The sequence below is a fragment of the Struthio camelus genome, chromosome 23 (genome assembly GCF_040807025.1).
Source record: "Struthio camelus isolate bStrCam1 chromosome 23, bStrCam1.hap1, whole genome shotgun sequence".
NCBI lineage: Eukaryota > Metazoa > Chordata > Aves > Struthioniformes > Struthionidae > Struthio > Struthio camelus.
The window spans coordinates 6,820,714-6,836,543 of record NC_090964.1 but is presented as its reverse complement, the minus strand read 5'-3'; the positions used below and the strand labels follow the sequence as shown (position 1 = coordinate 6,836,543).

The 15,830-nt window shown below is 60.9% G+C and overlaps 2 protein-coding genes across 6 annotated transcripts; one reads left to right on the top strand and one right to left on the bottom strand.

Annotated features, from left to right (window-relative positions):
* The first annotated feature begins 3,355 nt into the window (after positions 1-3,355).
* Positions 3,356-4,363, top strand: SFN (stratifin). The gene has a single exon (XM_009682425.2). The coding sequence runs from the start codon at positions 3,534-3,536 to the stop codon at positions 4,272-4,274; it is 741 nt and encodes a 246-aa protein (XP_009680720.2). The 5' UTR covers positions 3,356-3,533; the 3' UTR covers positions 4,275-4,363.
* A 3,856-nt stretch (positions 4,364-8,219) lies between these two features.
* On the bottom strand, positions 8,220-14,651 carry GPN2 (GPN-loop GTPase 2). Of its 5 annotated transcripts, XR_011136002.1 has the most exons (8): positions 14,562-14,651; positions 12,933-13,378; positions 11,208-11,364; positions 10,610-10,747; positions 10,293-10,453; positions 9,460-9,590; positions 8,530-8,943; positions 8,220-8,451 (listed from the first exon to the last, which is right to left on the bottom strand). XR_011136002.1 is itself a non-coding variant. In XM_068917385.1 (7 exons), the coding sequence occupies exons 2-7, from the start codon at positions 13,347-13,349 to the stop codon at positions 8,871-8,873; spliced, it is 1,077 nt and encodes a 358-aa protein (XP_068773486.1). In that variant the 5' UTR covers positions 13,350-13,378; positions 14,562-14,651; the 3' UTR covers positions 8,220-8,870. The 5 variants fall into 5 exon arrangements, 3 of the variants coding, with proteins under 3 accessions (XP_068773486.1, XP_068773487.1, XP_068773488.1); XR_011136003.1 differs by lacking the exon at positions 10,610-10,747; XM_068917385.1 differs by having other exon boundaries at positions 8,220-8,943.
* Positions 14,652-15,830: the final 1,179 nt, after the last annotated feature.

The following is a 15,830-nucleotide window of genomic DNA, read 5'->3' as shown; positions in this document are numbered from 1 at the left end:
GGGAGCCGGGCTGCCGAAGGAGCAGCCCAAGTTTAAGGGCAGCACGCTGAAGCTGGGCTGGGTCCAGAGGCGAGCGCTGACCTTGGGAAAGCGCCGCGGCGTTGGGGAGGTGAGGCCGGGGCTGGCTCCCCCGGCACAGCTGGCTCCCGGCTTGGCACCCGGTTAGACGGGGCCGGGGTGGCCAGGGGGGGATGAACATGGACACTGCAGCTTTAGCGCTGCGAGGGATGTAATCTGCAGGCCTGGAGACGGAGCTGGAGCCTGCGCAGTCTAGATTCCCCCAGGAATCGCTGCCCCGCGTTTTTGCAATGGAAAGCTGCGGCTTTCAGCGTGTTTCGGCGAGGAGGGCTGCAGCGCTCGGCCGGCCGGCCCCCGCGCGGGAGCGCTTTGCGCTCGGCTGCGGACCAGCAGCGCTGGTCTCCAAGGGTTTCTAGGGGTCTCGCGCGTCTCCGGAGCGGGGCGGCTGCTGGCTGGCTCCGCACCGAGCCCCGCGGCTGCCTTCCCCTCCGCAGCTCGCCTCCGAGCGAGCAGGCCGGAAACGCGCTCGCTTAAAGCCAAATTGCCGCCTTCTTTCCGAAAGTGCCCTCGCATGCTTTAGGGCCGTGTAGTCTACTCCCACGGTGGATTACACTAATCTGGGGCGGGATCCTTAATTGCCTGCCGAGGCCCTGCACAGGGCGCTGCTTGGGGCTAGCCGAAAAAAGCAGCCGCGGGAAGGTGTCGGGGCCGCGGGAAGGTGTTGGGACCGCGAGAAGGTGCTGGGACCACGGGAGGATGTTGGGGCCACGGGAAAATGTCGGGGCTGTGGGAAGGTGTCGGGGATGCGGGAAGGCATCGAGGCTGCAGGAATGGGGTTGGGCTGCAGGAAGGTGCTGGGCTGCAGGAAGGTGTTGAGGCCGCAGGAAGGTGCTGGGACCATGGGAAGGTGTCGGGGCTGCAGGAAGGCGTCGGGGCTGTGGGAAGGTGCTGGGACCATGGGAAGGTGCTGGGGCTGCAGGAAGGTGTCGGTGCTGCGGGAAGGTGCTGGGGCTGCGGGAAGGTGCTGGGACCATGAGAAGGTGTCGGGGCCGCGGGAAGGTGCTGGGGCTGCAGGAAGGTGTCGGGGCCGTGGGAAGGTGCTGGGGCTGCAGGAAGGCGTCGAGGCCACGGGAAGGTGCTGGGGCTGCAGGAAGGTGTCGAGGCCACGGGAAGGTGCTGGGGCTGCAGGAAGGTGTCGAGGCCACGGGAAGGTGCTGGGGCTGCAGGAAGGTGTCGAGGCCACGGGAAGGTGCTGGGGCTGCAGGAAGGTGTCGAGGCCACGGGAAGGTGCTGGGGCTGCAGGAAGGTGTCGGAGCTGCGGGAAGGTGTTGGGGCTGCGGGAAGGTGTCGGAGCTGCGGGAAGGTGTTGGGGCTGCGGGAAGGTGTCGGAGCTGCGGGAAGGTGTTGGGGCTGCGGGAAGGTGCTGGGCTGCGGGAAGGTGTTGGGGCTGCGGGAAGGCGTCGGGGCTGCAGGAAGGTGTCGGGGCTGCGGGAAGGTGTCGGAGCTACGGGAAGGTGCTGGGGCTGCAGGAAGGTGTCGGAGCTACGGGAAGGTGCTGGGGCTGCAGGAAGGTGCTGGGGCTGCGGGAAGGTGTCGGGGCTGCGGGAAGGTGTCGGGGCTGCAGGAAGGTGCTGGGGCTGCGGGAAGGTGTCGGAGCTGCGGGAAGGTGCTGGGGCTGCGGGAAGGTGTCGGAGCTGCGGGAAGGTGTCGGAGCTGCAGGAAGGTGTCGGAGCTGCGGGAAGGTGTTGGGGCTGCGGGAAGGCGTCGGGGCTGCAGGAAGGTGTCGGGGCTGCGGGAAGGTGTCGGAGCTACGGGAAGGTGCTGGGGCTGCAGGAAGGTGCTGGGGCTGCGGGAAGGTGTCGGGGCTGCGGGAAGGTGTCGGGGCTGCGGGAAGGTGTCGGGGCTGCAGGAAGGTGTCGGGGCTGCGGGAAGGTGCTGGGACCCCTCCGGCAGGCAGGAACCCAGCAAGGCCAAACCGCCTTCTCCAGGCACCCAGAGACTTATCCAGGCGGAGAGCTCCCGAATGCCGTTGCCCCAGCGGGAAAGGCGGCGGTGGGAAGGGAGCCGGCGATGCCGCCGCCGCAGGGATGCGCTGCACGTGCCCAGCCGGCCGGGGCGGCGCCGGGGGGTGTTTGCAGCCATGAGTAAAGCGGCGGGTGACGCTGATAAAACAGTTGGCCTCGGCCGGGCGCCGCCACCCTGCCCTTCCCGCACGGCTGCCGCACGCGCGGCGGGCAGCCCGGGGGGTGCAGCCGGCTTGGCCGCGCTGCCTCCCGGCGCAGTCAGCGCCCTGCGTGTGGGAACAGGCTTAATCAGCTCCAGAGCGAAACTGCAGCGTAACATGAAGCGCAGATCCTAATCTGGCCGGCGCGTTTCCAAGGGCAGCCAACACCTGGAGCGAGCCGGCGGGTTTTTTTTTTTTTTTTTTCCTAAAGTTAAAAAAAAAAGAATCATTTCCATCGCGTTTGGAAGAGATCGGCAAAGTCCGCGGCGAGCCGTTCGGCCGGCGGCGCCGCGGGGGGAATCGCAGCGAGGGGGGTGGAGGGGCCCCCGCTGGCCGGCCGGGAGCGGGCGAGAGGCCGAGCCGGGGGCGCCGGGCACCTCGCTCTGGGGGCCCGCCGAAGCCCCAAAACGCCCAGAGTCGTCCCCAAAAGTGCAGCCTCCCGTCGCTCTTCCTCGACCGTCCTGTTTCGAGTTATGGGGTGTTTTTTCGGTTGGGTCCGTCTGGCTGCTGGCAGCCGGCAGCCTGGTAGTTCAACGAAACGAGCTGATTTCACCTTAATTTGGGGGCGGCGGCGGGGGGGGGGGGGTGAGATGGGAGCCGGGAGCGCCGGCCGGGGCTCAGGCAAGCGGCTCAGCCCCGGCTCCGTTTCCCACCTGCCCGGCGAGCCGCGGCGATTCCCAGCCACCGGCGAAAACCGGCACTGATTCGTTGATAGGCTTTTGGGGTGGGCGGCGGGGGAGGAAGCCCCCCCCAACCCCTTTTCCACCCTCTCTGCCCCCCCGGCCCGTTTCCCGCGCCGGCCGGGCGGCGGGAGCCGAGCGCGCCCTGCAGCTCCTGCTGCCGCCCGGCAGCGCCCGGGTGCACCGTTCTGGGGCTTTTTCAAATTTAATTTAAAATTTTTTTTTAATTTGGTCCGCCGCCAGCGGTGGGCCCAGGGCCGGGCCGCCCCGGGGCGAGGGCCGGGCGCGGGGCCGCCCCGCTCGCCCCCCCCCCTTCCCCGGCGCCCCCTTTTTTGCCCGGCGGGGCGATGAATCACGGCAATTTTGCCTCGCAAGGGGCGGCGCGGCGGGGACGGGGACGGGGACGCGGGGAAGGAGGCTGCGCGCGGCCTCCTGGCTCCTCCCGCTCTTGCTCCAGGCTCCGACGCCCGGCCAAAAGCGAATCCCGGCGGCGGCGCTCGGCAGAGGCTCCGACGGCTCCCCAAGGCGACCGGCCCGCTCCTCGCCGCTCCGTCTCCCCCCGCGCCGCCGCTCGCCCGTCCACCCGCGTCCCCCCTTCCCCGCCGCCAGCCATGGCAAGAAACCACCAAGTGCAGAAAGCCAAGCTGGCCGAGCAGGCCGAGCGCTACGAGGACATGGCGGACTTCATGAAGGCCGTGGTGGAGCACGGGGACGAGCTGTCCAACGAGGAGCGCAACCTGCTCTCCGTGGCCTACAAGAACGTGGTGGGGTGCCAGCGCTCCGCCTGGAGGGTCATCTCCAGCATCGAGCACAAAACCGAGGAGGGCGACGACAAAGCGCAGCTGGTGAACGAGTACCGTGAGAAGGTGGAAAAGGAGCTGAAGAGCGTCTGCAACGTCGTCCTGGGCCTGCTGGACAAGTATCTCATCAAGAAGGCCAGCGACGCGGAGAGCAAGGTCTTCTACCTGAAGATGAAGGGAGACTACTTCCGCTACCTGGCCGAGGTGGCCACCGGGGATGACCGCAAGGAGACGATAGACAGTGCCCAGAAAGCCTACCAAGAGGCCATGGACATCAGCAAAAAGGAGATGCAGCCCACGAACCCCATCCGCCTGGGGCTGGCCCTCAACTTCTCCGTCTTCCACTACGAGATCGCCAACGCCCCCGAGCAGGCCATCTCGCTGGCCAAGACCACCTTCGACGAGGCCATGGGGGACCTGCACACGCTCAGCGAAGACTCCTACAAGGACAGCACCCTCATCATGCAGCTGCTCAGGGACAACCTCACGTTATGGACAGCCGAGTGCGCCGGCGAAGACGGCGGCGAGGCCGGCGAAGAGCCCAAGAACTGAGCGACCGCCCCGGGGAGCCGCCGCCGGCTCCCACCTCCTCCCTCCCCACCTTGTTCTCTGTTCTTCCGTCTTCTGCCTCTTTTTTTTTTTTTTTTTTTTTTTGGGGGGGGGTAAGGCATCTCGGCTCCCCGTCCCTCCTCCCCGGCAGCCCCCCCCCCCCCAAAACCGCCTCCCGCATCCCCCCGGCACCGCGTCCCGGGGCGGAGGGGGGAACAAGCGGCAGAGCGGGGCGGGATGCCCACGGGCTCCCGGCGGCTCCGGGGAGCGGGGGGGCGCGGGGCGGCCCTGTCCTTCGCTTGCTGGCGTGCCTTGCTCTGCGGCTTCCCCTTCGCAGCGGGAGGAGGTGACGGGCCGTGGGGGGGGGGGGGGGGCGAGGGGGGGGGCCGAAGCCTCGGTGCATCCCCAATAAAACTTCACCTGCACGCCTGCCTCTGTGCTCTGCGTCGTCGCTGCCCCCCGCCGGGCCCCGGGGCGAGGAGGAGGAGGAGGAGGAGGAGGAAGGACAAGTTGGAGCGGGGCAGGTTCCCACGCAGCCGGCACCCGGGGAAGTAAAGGGGCATCCCGGAGTGGGACGGCGGTGACGGGGGGGGGGGGACACCAGTGGTGGTGACCCCAGAGTGGGCTGCAGTGATTCATGCCCCAACCCCACTGCAGCCTTCCCGCACGGCCCAGGCAGCGTTTCCCAGCGCCTCCTTCCCCCCCCCCGCCTTTATTTCCCCCCCCCTCCCGGAGCCGGCGAGGTGCCGGCCGCGGTGGGAGGGGGGGGCCGAAGCCCGGCAGGTCTCGCTCGCCCTGGCGCCCGGCCACGGCCTGCCCCGGCGCAGGGCGCAGCGCCCCGGAGCAGCGCGAGTCTCGACACGAGCAGCAATTAGGGGCGAAGGCGGCCTCGCCGCCCAGGGCGCCGCGCTCGCCCGCTGCCGCCTTTGATGGGGAAAGCCGGCGGGAGCCTCCCTGTGACTCAGCCGGCAGCACCCTGCTCTGCGCCTCCCCCCCCACCACCACCCTGCCGGGGAGCAGGGCGCCGGGCCGTCGGCGGCCGGGGCGGCCAGCGAGGGCTCGCGGGATGTCCCTGGGGAAACTGAGGCACGGCCGGCTGGGGAGGGACCCGCAGGGTGCAAAAGCTCCCCCCACTCCCCGGTGCGGGGTGCTCAGCCCGGCCGCGCTGCCCCGGCAGCCCCGCTGGGACCTGCCCCTGCTGCAACGAGCTGTGCGAGGGCTCTGCAGGGCCTCGTGGGAACGCGCGCGCTGCTGTACCGCCGGGGGAGGCCGGGCTGCACAAACCAGAACCTGTTTGCCCAGGACGCATGGCCCGGAGGGGCTGAGCCGGGCTCAGCGCGCTGCCAGGATTAACCCCTGCGCCCCCCCCCCTTCACCCCCAGCCCCTCGCCCACCCCGGCCCCATCCCCACCGATGCTCCGGCGCCTCTTAGGAGCCAAGGAGCAAAACCGGGGGCCAGGCTGCTCCGAGGACGGCGTCGCGGGGGAGCAGGGTGCAGAGCCTGGAGGATGGGGGGGGGGGCCGACGGTAGGGGGATGTTTTTCAGTGCATTTTGGGGGTACGTGGGCAGCTGCGCCCAGCGGGGAGGCTGCGCTGCACCCCGCGCTCGGGGCGGCTTGGCAATCCCGGCAGGACGCCGAGGAGTTAACCGGGCGGCTGCGCAGCAGCAGCAGCCCGATGTCGACAGCGCCCCAAATTGCAGCTTGGCTGGGCCGTGTGGGCGGCGATGCACCCCGGCCCCCGAGCCGGTCCGGCAGCTTTTCGGGGCTGGGAGGGAAGCCCTGGCCCCCCGGGACGCCTCCGCGCGTGGGCCGCGGCCCCCCCCGTCCCGCTGCGGGTGAGCTGAGGGATGCTCGCCGCGGCCCGGGAATGGGTGCACGGCACGTTTCGCTGTGGCTCCGACGCAGCCGGAGGCCGGGGAGCCGCGATGCTCGTGGCCCTGCGGTGTCGGGGGCAGCCCTGCGGGGGGGGGGGGCAGTTTTTGGGGTGTTTGCAGAGCCCGGCCCCCGGGAAAGAGGCACCAGCCTGGAAACCCCGCGGGGGCCGGGCTCCGTGCCCGGGGCCGGCCGGCTCCTGGGTGCCCGCCGGGGAGCTGGGTGTCACGGCTGAGCCTCCGCCAGCAGCTGGGCCCCGCGGCGGCTGGGTGTCACCCGAGGATCCCGGGGCTTTTGACACCTTTGGGACACGCACCAAAGCTTGCCTCAAGCCGGTGACTAAGCCCAGTCTTTCACCCCAGCCGGTTGCTCAACGGGAGCGAGAGGAGCCGAGGCGTCGCCTCCCCGAGCCGGGTGGGCCCCGCTCAGCCCCTGCTCTCGCCTGGCCACGGCCGTTTGCTCCCGTCGGGACCCCAAAATCCTCCGAGCCCCGGGAGCAACCGGCCCCCTGCCAGCACGGGGAGAAGAGAGGGAGCAAGAGCGGCGCGTCGGCATCCAGCGCTGCGCTTAAACGGCTGCGAAGAGCCTCTCTGAGCAACAATGCCAAACTTGTCCGGCTCTGGATCGCTTGACCTCAGCATGTCTCGGCTGAGACAAGGCAGAGGTTTCGTAGTCACCTCTGATTTTCATTTTCTCCAACGCTGGCCGCACCGCAGGGCCGGGGCGGCAGCTACTGCGTGGGTATTAAAGTAAAACAGCCAAGCTGCCACAAATGCTTTGATGGCTCTTACATAACTCCAGCTTGACCTGACAATACCCTTTTAAACCTCCAAATCTCTCAAAGCCATAAAAATCAGCCAGAAAAATTCTCATTTTATAATCATATCTCCCATCCCTGTACAGCAACTACCGGGCTCAAACACGAAAGGGACAGAAGTCCGCAAGGCCAAAACGCAAGGGTGGAGTTTCAGCTCCGTTTCTTAGCCTGAGATAGCACCGAAACGCAGCCGCTGCGCCCGGGAACGTCCCTGCGCTCTTAGGAAACGCGCTTAGGAACTGACAACAGAGAGCAGACAGGAATTTGACTCTTGCATTTGAAATGCAGTCTTTCATCGTGAGTGAGCTGGTTGAAGGCCAAGCGTGGGCGTTCATGCATGCATGGCAGCATGCGTCTTCTCACCCCTTTTCCCCCCCGACCGTCTACTTGTTTGAATTTCTGGTCACAAAGCTGTGAGATGCAAGGAAACTTAGCTTTAATTCTGCGCCCAGCTGCAGTCACTGCCCCTCTGGTGCCAGGCAAGACCCCACGCGCCTTCACTGACAGCAGCCGGCGATCGCTCTGCTAAGGGTCTTATCCCGGCTGAGCTGTTAAACAAGAAGCCGCCGTGCTGCTTTACGCAAGATCTCAGGCAAAAGCGATGCTGGGGCGGCGGGAGGCTGAACGCAGAGCTGGGAGCCAGGAGTCTCGCCTGCTCGCATCCGACACGCTGCCGCGCAAGCTGCCGGGAGGCGCTCGGAGGGCTGCTCCGCAGGGACACCTCGCTACTCATCACTCGAGGCAGCCCAGTTTCCAGGGCTGACTGTCCCCCACGGCTGCTGCAGGGGGAAGCGGCGCAGGTGGCACGTGAGGCCTGGGAGCAGCTGCCCTCCCTGCCGGGACGTGCAGCCGGCCGGCGAGAGGGAGTTACTCGGGAGCTGAAGAAGCTGCCGTAAAAAGCAAGCCCAGGAAAAAGGAAAGTGGACGAGGGCAGACAACCCGGCAGCTGGGGAAGGGCCTACATGCAAACGATGTGCTCCAACCTCCTGCTGAGTCACACAGGGTCTTTCCTAATCAAAAGCCTACAAAAGCCGAGTTGGCAGTTTGCGCGTCGCTGTCGGCTCGCTGCGTGCACACCACACGCCAGCGTTCAGCCCCTGGAGAAGAGCGCATGGGAAGTGACCTGCTTTCACATCCCACACTCGCTCGTCCCCACTCCCTCCAGCAACGCTTTGTCTGCTCTCAGGTAGATCATAGAGAAACACAACGTCGCAAGCACGGAGCATTTCTGCAAAGTACACAACACAACAGCTGCTGTGAAGTTCCCACCACAGGCTTTTTAGCCCCAGGCTTTGTAGCACTCTGAGTTTTATTTATTCAGGTTCAGCAAACTCACAAGATGAAAGCGAGATGGAGAAGTGTTTTATTAAGAAAGAGTCCATCATTATTTAAAAAAAAGAAAAACAACCATCTTTCTGTCCTCTTCGAGATGGATTGGAGGCTTCTTAGCCTGGACGTTCCCCTCAGGACCACGCATGCTCCTCCTACGCTGTAAACCAAGAACTTGTGTCACAAGTCTCACTGTAGAAGAGACAGCTCAAACGGATTTTTCTCTCGCTGGATCTACCTTGGTCATGATGGGGAGGAGGAGACTTGGAAAAGGTCAGTCTCCTCTGCCTTGCTTCTCTTCATTTGCTAACCATGCCTTAACCCGGCTAAATCTCTCTTGCCCCTAAGGAAGGACCTGGCTTGCCTTGCACTCAGCCGTGGTGTGTCTGCAAACACGTTGCTCTGTGCTTTGGGGGGGCCGAAGCACTGGACGTCGAAGCCTTAGTGAAAGGGAGTCCAACAGCTGCCTGGAAAGGCTTTCACTTGGTCTAAGTCACACAACACAGAGAATCCCTTAAACTCCTGGTAGGAAAAGGAGAGATGTTAAAACAGCGAGCAGCTGTGGGAGAGGCAGCTGTGCTACATATCCATCACTTCTTCTTCCACGGCCTTGTCCTGAGATCGCACATACTTCTCCTGCACTGCAAGTGTGCTGATAACTCATAAATCAAGGAAAACAAGACAGCAGGGGCTGGGCTCAAAACACTCCTTTCTGCAAGGAGTTCTAAGGTTCTCAGCAAAGAACCAACCCCACCATTAGCCTGGAGGCTGGCAGGAAGACAGCAGTACCCGTAACAACATGCATCACCTGAGTTATTTCTGGCTTTGGCTGATCATAAACCTGACAACTACAGGGGAATCAATTATAGAGTTTGGACAAAGTGGAATGAAACAGTCCAAGTGAGCATGAATAAGAGGGAAGTTATCAAAAGATTCCACCCACATTTAAGATATCAATTAGCAACAAATGTGGTGGCTTTGGTGTGGACAACTGTCTGCTAAGATCTGGGCTGAGCCCTACCAACCTGTTGCACATCTATCACCAACCAGCATCGCATTATGTTACTAACAGCCTGGGCCTGCAAGCTGCCAGGCCCACATCCCTGCCCCTTCCCCCAATCCATGAAAGAGAGATCAAAACTCAAAGCAACGGAGCGGAGAAGGATACGAAGTAAAGTGGAAATCAGCTCCCACTGCTGCTGACATCAGAGCTTCGAGGCTCCTGTGCTCCTGGTCTCCGAAGGAATAGCCGTTGGCTTTGTCCACTGCCTGCATCACCCGCCGCATGCTCTCCTTATCCTGAAAGGAAGGGAGGTGACACACTGATCCTTCCCCAGAGGCAAGAGCTAATGCTGTTGGCCCTGGAGAGTTGGCCAATGAGCGTAAGGTCGAGAAGCAGAAGGGACTGAACTGCAGACTAGGCTTCACCATACATTTTCTCTGAGGCACTGAATACACAACGTGCTGACATCCTCTGCCCTCTCACCTCCTTCTACCACCTCTAAGCACATCTCCCTCTGTTGCCACTTCAGCAAACTACAAAAGTAACACCTTAGCCCTTCCTCATAAACGTATTCCTCCCATCTTCTAATTATCTTGTGCTCCCTAATTTAACAATGTTTTAGGTAATACTTTGCCCAGAATTGAAATGCAGGTGCAGAAGAGATGTCCACCCCAGGAAAGAAGGCCTACTTAGCCCCAATTTCATTAGCCTTTTCTTGTCCTTTGGCTATCACAAACCATTTACAAGGTTGGGTGTATTTCACTGCCCTTCTCCATCCCTGTGTTCCTCAATATTTAAGCTTCCCATGCCTCATGGCTTTACTTCCTACAACCACATTTTGGGGGCAGAGGCAGTGAGGGGCTTTGGCGTATGACCTTGAAGATGCACCCTTTCTTCCGCCTGTCGGAAGCCCAGACGTAACCTAGCTGCTAACAAATGCGTTGGCTACACGTCCAATGCTCTCTGTTCTCTCTACCCCACTCTTCCTGCTGCATCACCTGGACGTTAAGCGGAACGAAGGACACCAGGCTGTAGTCTTCAATCACCTCCACCAGCTTCTCATTGAGGCGGCGGTAATTTCTGAAGAAGGGGTCGGAAGCTAAATGGTCAACCAAGTAGGAGAGGTCCAGGACCTCTGTGTAATAATCCAGGTTGAAGGCTGCAAGGAAACATCAGCAAAGGACCTTTCAGAACCTGCCTCCAGAGCACAGCACCTCCAGAGTGTGATTCAGATCTCACATGGGCTAAACACACCCCAGAGGTGCCCAACTTTCTGGATGCTCTAGAGCTTAGTATAACCGTGCTCCTAACTTACGATTAGGTGGGCCAGAGCCTTCCCCGCTGCGGGGAAGACACTGCTTCCCAAAGGCTCCATTAACAGCACAAAGCCCTTCCAGGCTCTTCAGCAGGTGGGTTTCAGCAATGGGGATTCTCCCACAGCAACATGCACCTGCTGAAGTGCAAATCGCAGCTTTGCCTTGCACACTCCTGCCAAATTCGGCTCACTTAGTTTAAATTAATATCAAATATGGATGCTAACAGGATCAAAAGCAGACAACAACTGCACCAGGGGAGACTCAGTTACCCCAGCAGCACTGAGGCTGGGCAGAGTGAGAGAGCAGCAGCTGGCGATGGCAAGAAAGAGCAGACTGTGACACACACTGGTCTGATGTGCTCCCACCGGACCCTTTGTCAGTGCTGTTTCTCCTGCTTCCTGAGCAAGTACCTCTGAGGGCACTTTGTGGGTATTGGGGCTTCCCCAGCCAGAACGTGCCACCAAGAAACCAGAAAAATTTAGAACCGTTCCCCGACCATCTCCCAGCAACACACCAGCGCAATGCTGCAGCTGAGCTGCTAGTCTGCCCCTGACCCAGCCCAACTCTACGTCTCTCTCTGGCAAAGACTCTTCTTACCCAGCTTGCCATATTGTTCGATCAGGTCCATCTTGGAGAGGACGTTAACGTGGGGCAGTTCCACGTGCAGCATGGTGGAGAGCGAGGTGCACAGGACAGAGATGAACTTGCCAGGATCCGTGCAGTAGTGAGAATCCACCAAGTGAACTGCTGCCAGCTGGATGGCAGAGGCGCAAGGGGAGAGCACAAGGTCAGACACAGCGAAGAGCCCCTCTACTCACTTTTGGGACGATCAAAGAAGTGGTTACTGAACGGACACGATTATAACCACATAGGTTCCCATATTATGAAAGTTACCTCCTAACTTCTAGCTTGTGTATATGAAACATCCTCATATAAATACACGCTTGTATACGTGTGTGTGTGTGTGTGTGTCTATTTATAGATCGACATTTACACACATAGACCACCCGAGGGATTCAGGGTGCCAGCAAAGAGAAAGACCCATGAGAAGACTTATAGAGGAGTTAAGCTCCACCAGCAGTGCTGACAGACACTTCGACTTGCTACTGCTCTTCTGTTTCTCAGGACTTTTTTCTTTTGCAGCTGAAGCAAGGAAACACGCTTGTCTGAACTCCGCAGATTTTTGGGGGTGGGAGTCTGGGTTAACTCTCATTTTGAATTACAGGACTGCCGTGAGATTCCCACCTTCCCCAAAGGAATGTTCATGCACGGTGTACACTCGGTAGCAGTAACTATAGTACACCATACTCTGCTGGGAGAAACAATTGTCATGTGGTTTGAAATAATAATTAATAATTAAATTAACGAGCAGTTTGATTCCCTGCGTTTCATGCAGCTCTAACAATGTGGCCTAAGATCTCTGTTAAGTTACTGCCTGTTACACAATGTTACTCAAAGTCAGGGCTCTATAGTCAAGTGTGGTTGAGTCACAGCTATGCTTCTGCAGCAGAAAAAGTAAGTGTAAAGCTCATAGGCAGGGGTAAGCACTGTTAGTGCTAAACTGAGCATCAAAAAAGAGCGTAACTATCTTATTTTAGCAACTGCAATTTCATGTACATTTATTTGAATAAAAATCAATTCTAATGTGCAGATTCCCAGTGACATTCTCAAGCAAATGAACCTGCCTTTCTTGCTCACACCATACATGGTGTGCACATTCATGGTTTGGCCCAAATGCAAAACAAATGCAACGTAGGCAAGTTAGCTTGGTGACGGGACTCTTCTCACCTGCATTTCCTAATTTGCATCTTCCATTGTGCAAGAAAGCACACGGCACATATTACAGCGTGCACAGCGATTCGGGTTGGCTGCAGGAGTGGCAGGTAGGGCCTGAGATGATGCTGACTTTCTCACAGTGCAATGCCAAGGATCCTGACTTCCCCAGCACACAAATCTACCTCCCTGCTCCAAAATATAGCCTCAGATAAAACATACAAGTTGCATGCACAGGACCTGAGAGCAAAGCCAGAGTGTGGGAGGAAAGAATCCCTCTTTCTACCCCTGATGATGCCACCGCCAAAGTCCTGAGCAAGGCACTCTTTGCCAATCCCTCCAAGCATAAAATGGGGGCAAAACTCTTCTCCTTCCCTGATAAACCCCTTGAACATGAAAGGACAAAGAGATTAGCAAAGAAAAGAATCATTATTTCCCACATCCACAACCAAAAGCTCCGATCACATGGTGTAAAAATCCTGAGCCCTTTTCACAAGCACACATGGGTCCAGGTGGTGATTCCAGCCACCTGCGAGGCCCCAAACCTACCCTGAAGTTCCACTTGGCCAACTGTGCGAAGACGTTCTTCAGGGCGTTGTGGTGGGTGTAGAGCTCCACCTGTCCCGGACAGTCAAACAAGTAGTAGTGACCCCTGAAGGCAGCCAGCTTCTCCTGCAGCCAGTCGAAGTTGGCCTCCAGGTACTCCATGCAGTAGATCAACCCGCCGTTGGGCCCCAGCTTCAAATTCTCCATCACGTCCGGCAGGGTGATGAGCTCGGAGACATCCACGGCGCACTGGTAGGGCGTCACCTCGTTGGCGGGGTCCAGGTTCACCACGACCACCCGGCGCCCGATCCTGGCCATGAACTCCTGCATGCCGTGGCAGTAGGTCGTCTTCCCCGAGCCCGGAGGCCCAATCACTACCTGCCCGAAGGCCAGGGAGGCCCTTTGGCTGTTTTCAGACATCTTGGCTCATTTCCTTCTCCTCCTGTTGTCTGCAAGAGGAGCAGCTCAGCTTTACCGTTGTATTTGCGTCTATAAGAAGGCGATCCGCTGGGCCCCGAGCTCGGTGGGGAATCGGCCCGCCAGGAGCGGGCGGAGGGGCAGGGAAAGCACCACTGCGTGACCGCGGCCTCCCGCACGGCCACATCGCAGTCAGGACATTGTCCTGCGCCCGCCGTTACCCCCCTCCCGCCCGGCCTCTCCAGCAATGCCGCCGCGGCCGAACGTGGGCGCAAAGCTCCCCGTGAGACCCGTGGGGTGGTCGGTGTCTGGGGGACGCGGGCCCCCGCTCCTGTTTGGGGTGACTTTTGCCCTGGTTGGGTCCTTCCCGATGTGACAACCACTGGCGTGGCCCTTCCCTGGCCACAGCATGTCCCCTCTCCCCTCTTCCACCATGTCCCCAGGCTGTTCCTGCATCCCCTGTGTCCTCTCCCCATGTCCCTTGTTCCCCCCATATCCCTTGTCCTCCCCCCACATCTCTTGTCCCCCAAGCTCCTTGTCCTCCCCCATGTCCCTTGTCCTCTCCCCACGTCCCTTGTCCCCCATGTTCCTTGTCCTCCCCCATGTCCCTTGTCCTCCCCCCATGTCCCTTGTCCCCCATGTTCCTTGTCCTCCCCCATGTCCCTTGTCCTCCTCCCACGTTCCTTGTCCCATGTTCCTTGTCCTCCCCCATGTCCCTTGTCCTCCCCCCATGTCCCTTGTCCCCCATGTTCCTTGTCCTCTCCCATGTCCCTTGTCCTCCTCCCACGTCCCTTGTCCCATGTTCCTTGTCCTCCCCCATGTCCCTTGTCCTCCCCCCACGTCCCTTGTCCCCCATGTTCCTTGTCCTCTCCCCACATCCCTTGTCCTTCTCCATGTCCCTTGTCCCCCCACGTCCCTTGTCCTCCCCCACATCCCTTGTCCTCCCATGTCCCTTGTCCCCATGTCCCTTGTCCCCCCCACGTCCCTTGTCCTCCTCCATGTCCCTTGTCCCCTCCAGTCCCTTGTCCTCCCAAGTCCCTTGTCCCCATGTCTCTTGTCCCATGTCCCTTGCCCTCCTCCATGTCCCTTGTCCTCCCCCCACGTCCCTTGTCCTCCCCCCATGTCCCTTGTCCCCCCCCCACGTCCCCTCTCCACCCCCATCACCACGCTTCCCCCACGTCCCCTCCGCCCCCCGCCGCGCTCCCCGCCGCTCACCCCCCAACGCCGCCGCGCCGGTGCCCCCGGCCGCGGGTCCGGGCTGCCCCGCGCGCCGCGTTCCGCGTTCCGGCCGGCCACACCGCTGCGGCGCCCCCTGGCGGCCGGCGGGACGCGCCGCCGCCGCGGGAGCCGAGGGCGCAGCCGGACGCCGAGCCCCGGCCGACCGCGGGCGGCGGGTTCGCGTCCCGGCCCCGCCTGCGGGTCGCGGCGGCCCTGCCGGCGCTACGGAACAGGGGTTTCCTGCAAAAACCCCCCACTCCAGCGCCCCTCACACGAGGGGTCTGGTACAGCAAGGCTGGATAAGGCAGCTCAGCCGTGCTACCCCTTGCAGGAGGAAAAAAACCCACAGAGGTGACTTTTGTTACAGATCTGTTTCTAAACTATACTATATTCTATGGTAAATGTGTATTAACGGCCTGCTCCAGCCCCAAGAGCAGCAGGAGCAGGCTGCAGGTGACAGGACCAACACAAAGGCTCTGTGACAGCAACCCAGCCGCTGATTTCCTTACCAGCCCTGATAAACCCACTGAAGTCTGAGATTAGAAGCAGGCAGCCCCAGCGAGAGCACGGCGAGGAACACAATATGTGCCACAGCAAGAGTTACAAGCCCCATCAAAGGGAGGTCTCAGCTTGCAGGAGCAGCAGCTGCCCTTGCTGCCAAGGCTAAGTCCTCCTGTCCCTCCGGGCTGCTGACCTGCAACCGAGTTCAGTCATTCATTGCAAAGAAAAGGGAAACTGCTCTCTGTGTCACTCCCACTACGGCTAGAGCTTTAATGAAGGAGTCCGGGGTGTCTGGCCAGCCTAACGTGGCCAGGCCACAGCCTGCAGGCAGGCAGAATGCTAATTCATGTCTAACGCTGCAGTACAGGGTCACAAGGCTGAAGGCTCTCTCCGCAGGAGAGACTGGGGACGCTGCAGCCTGGGAAAGGCTGCCTGTGTCAGGGAAACAGGCAGAACATGGCCCTGCATGTCCAAGAGCCATGGAAGGAAGCACTGCTACGCCCGACCGCAGGGAGACGCCTCCTGCAGAGCTCCTCTGAAAGCTGCCAGGACGTGTCTTTCATCAAGGCAAGTTTCTCCTGTGACTGTGGGATCGTCACGCCCAGGCAACGTGAGGCTGCAGGCCAGCAGCAAGCTGTCTGCAGGACAGTTACTGTGCCACGTTTGGCCTTGTCTGTACTTGTCCTCCCCTGGGTCTCAGGCAGCCATGAACTACGAGCTCCGATCTTCAGGCTGAACTGGCTACAGACCTAGAACACAACCTTG

What these genes read in the sequence shown, in the direction of transcription:
- SFN (XM_009682425.2), top strand. Translation starts at nt 3,534, where the DNA reads ATGGCAAGAAACCACCAAGTGCAGAAAGCCAAGCTGGCCGAGCAGGCC.
- GPN2 (XM_068917385.1), bottom strand. Translation starts at nt 13,349, where the DNA reads ATGTCTGAAAACAGCCAAAGGGCCTCCCTGGCCTTCGGGCAGGTAGTG. An exon ending in TGGCCAAGTGGAACTTCAGG is followed by an intron (nt 11,365 to 12,932) that starts GTAGGTTTGGGG and finishes TCTGCCATCCAG; the next exon opens with CTGGCAGCAGTTCACTTGGT. An exon ending in AGGCTCTGGCCCACCTAATC is followed by an intron (nt 10,454 to 10,609) that starts GTAAGTTAGGAG and finishes GTTTCCTTGCAG; the next exon opens with CCTTCAACCTGGATTATTAC.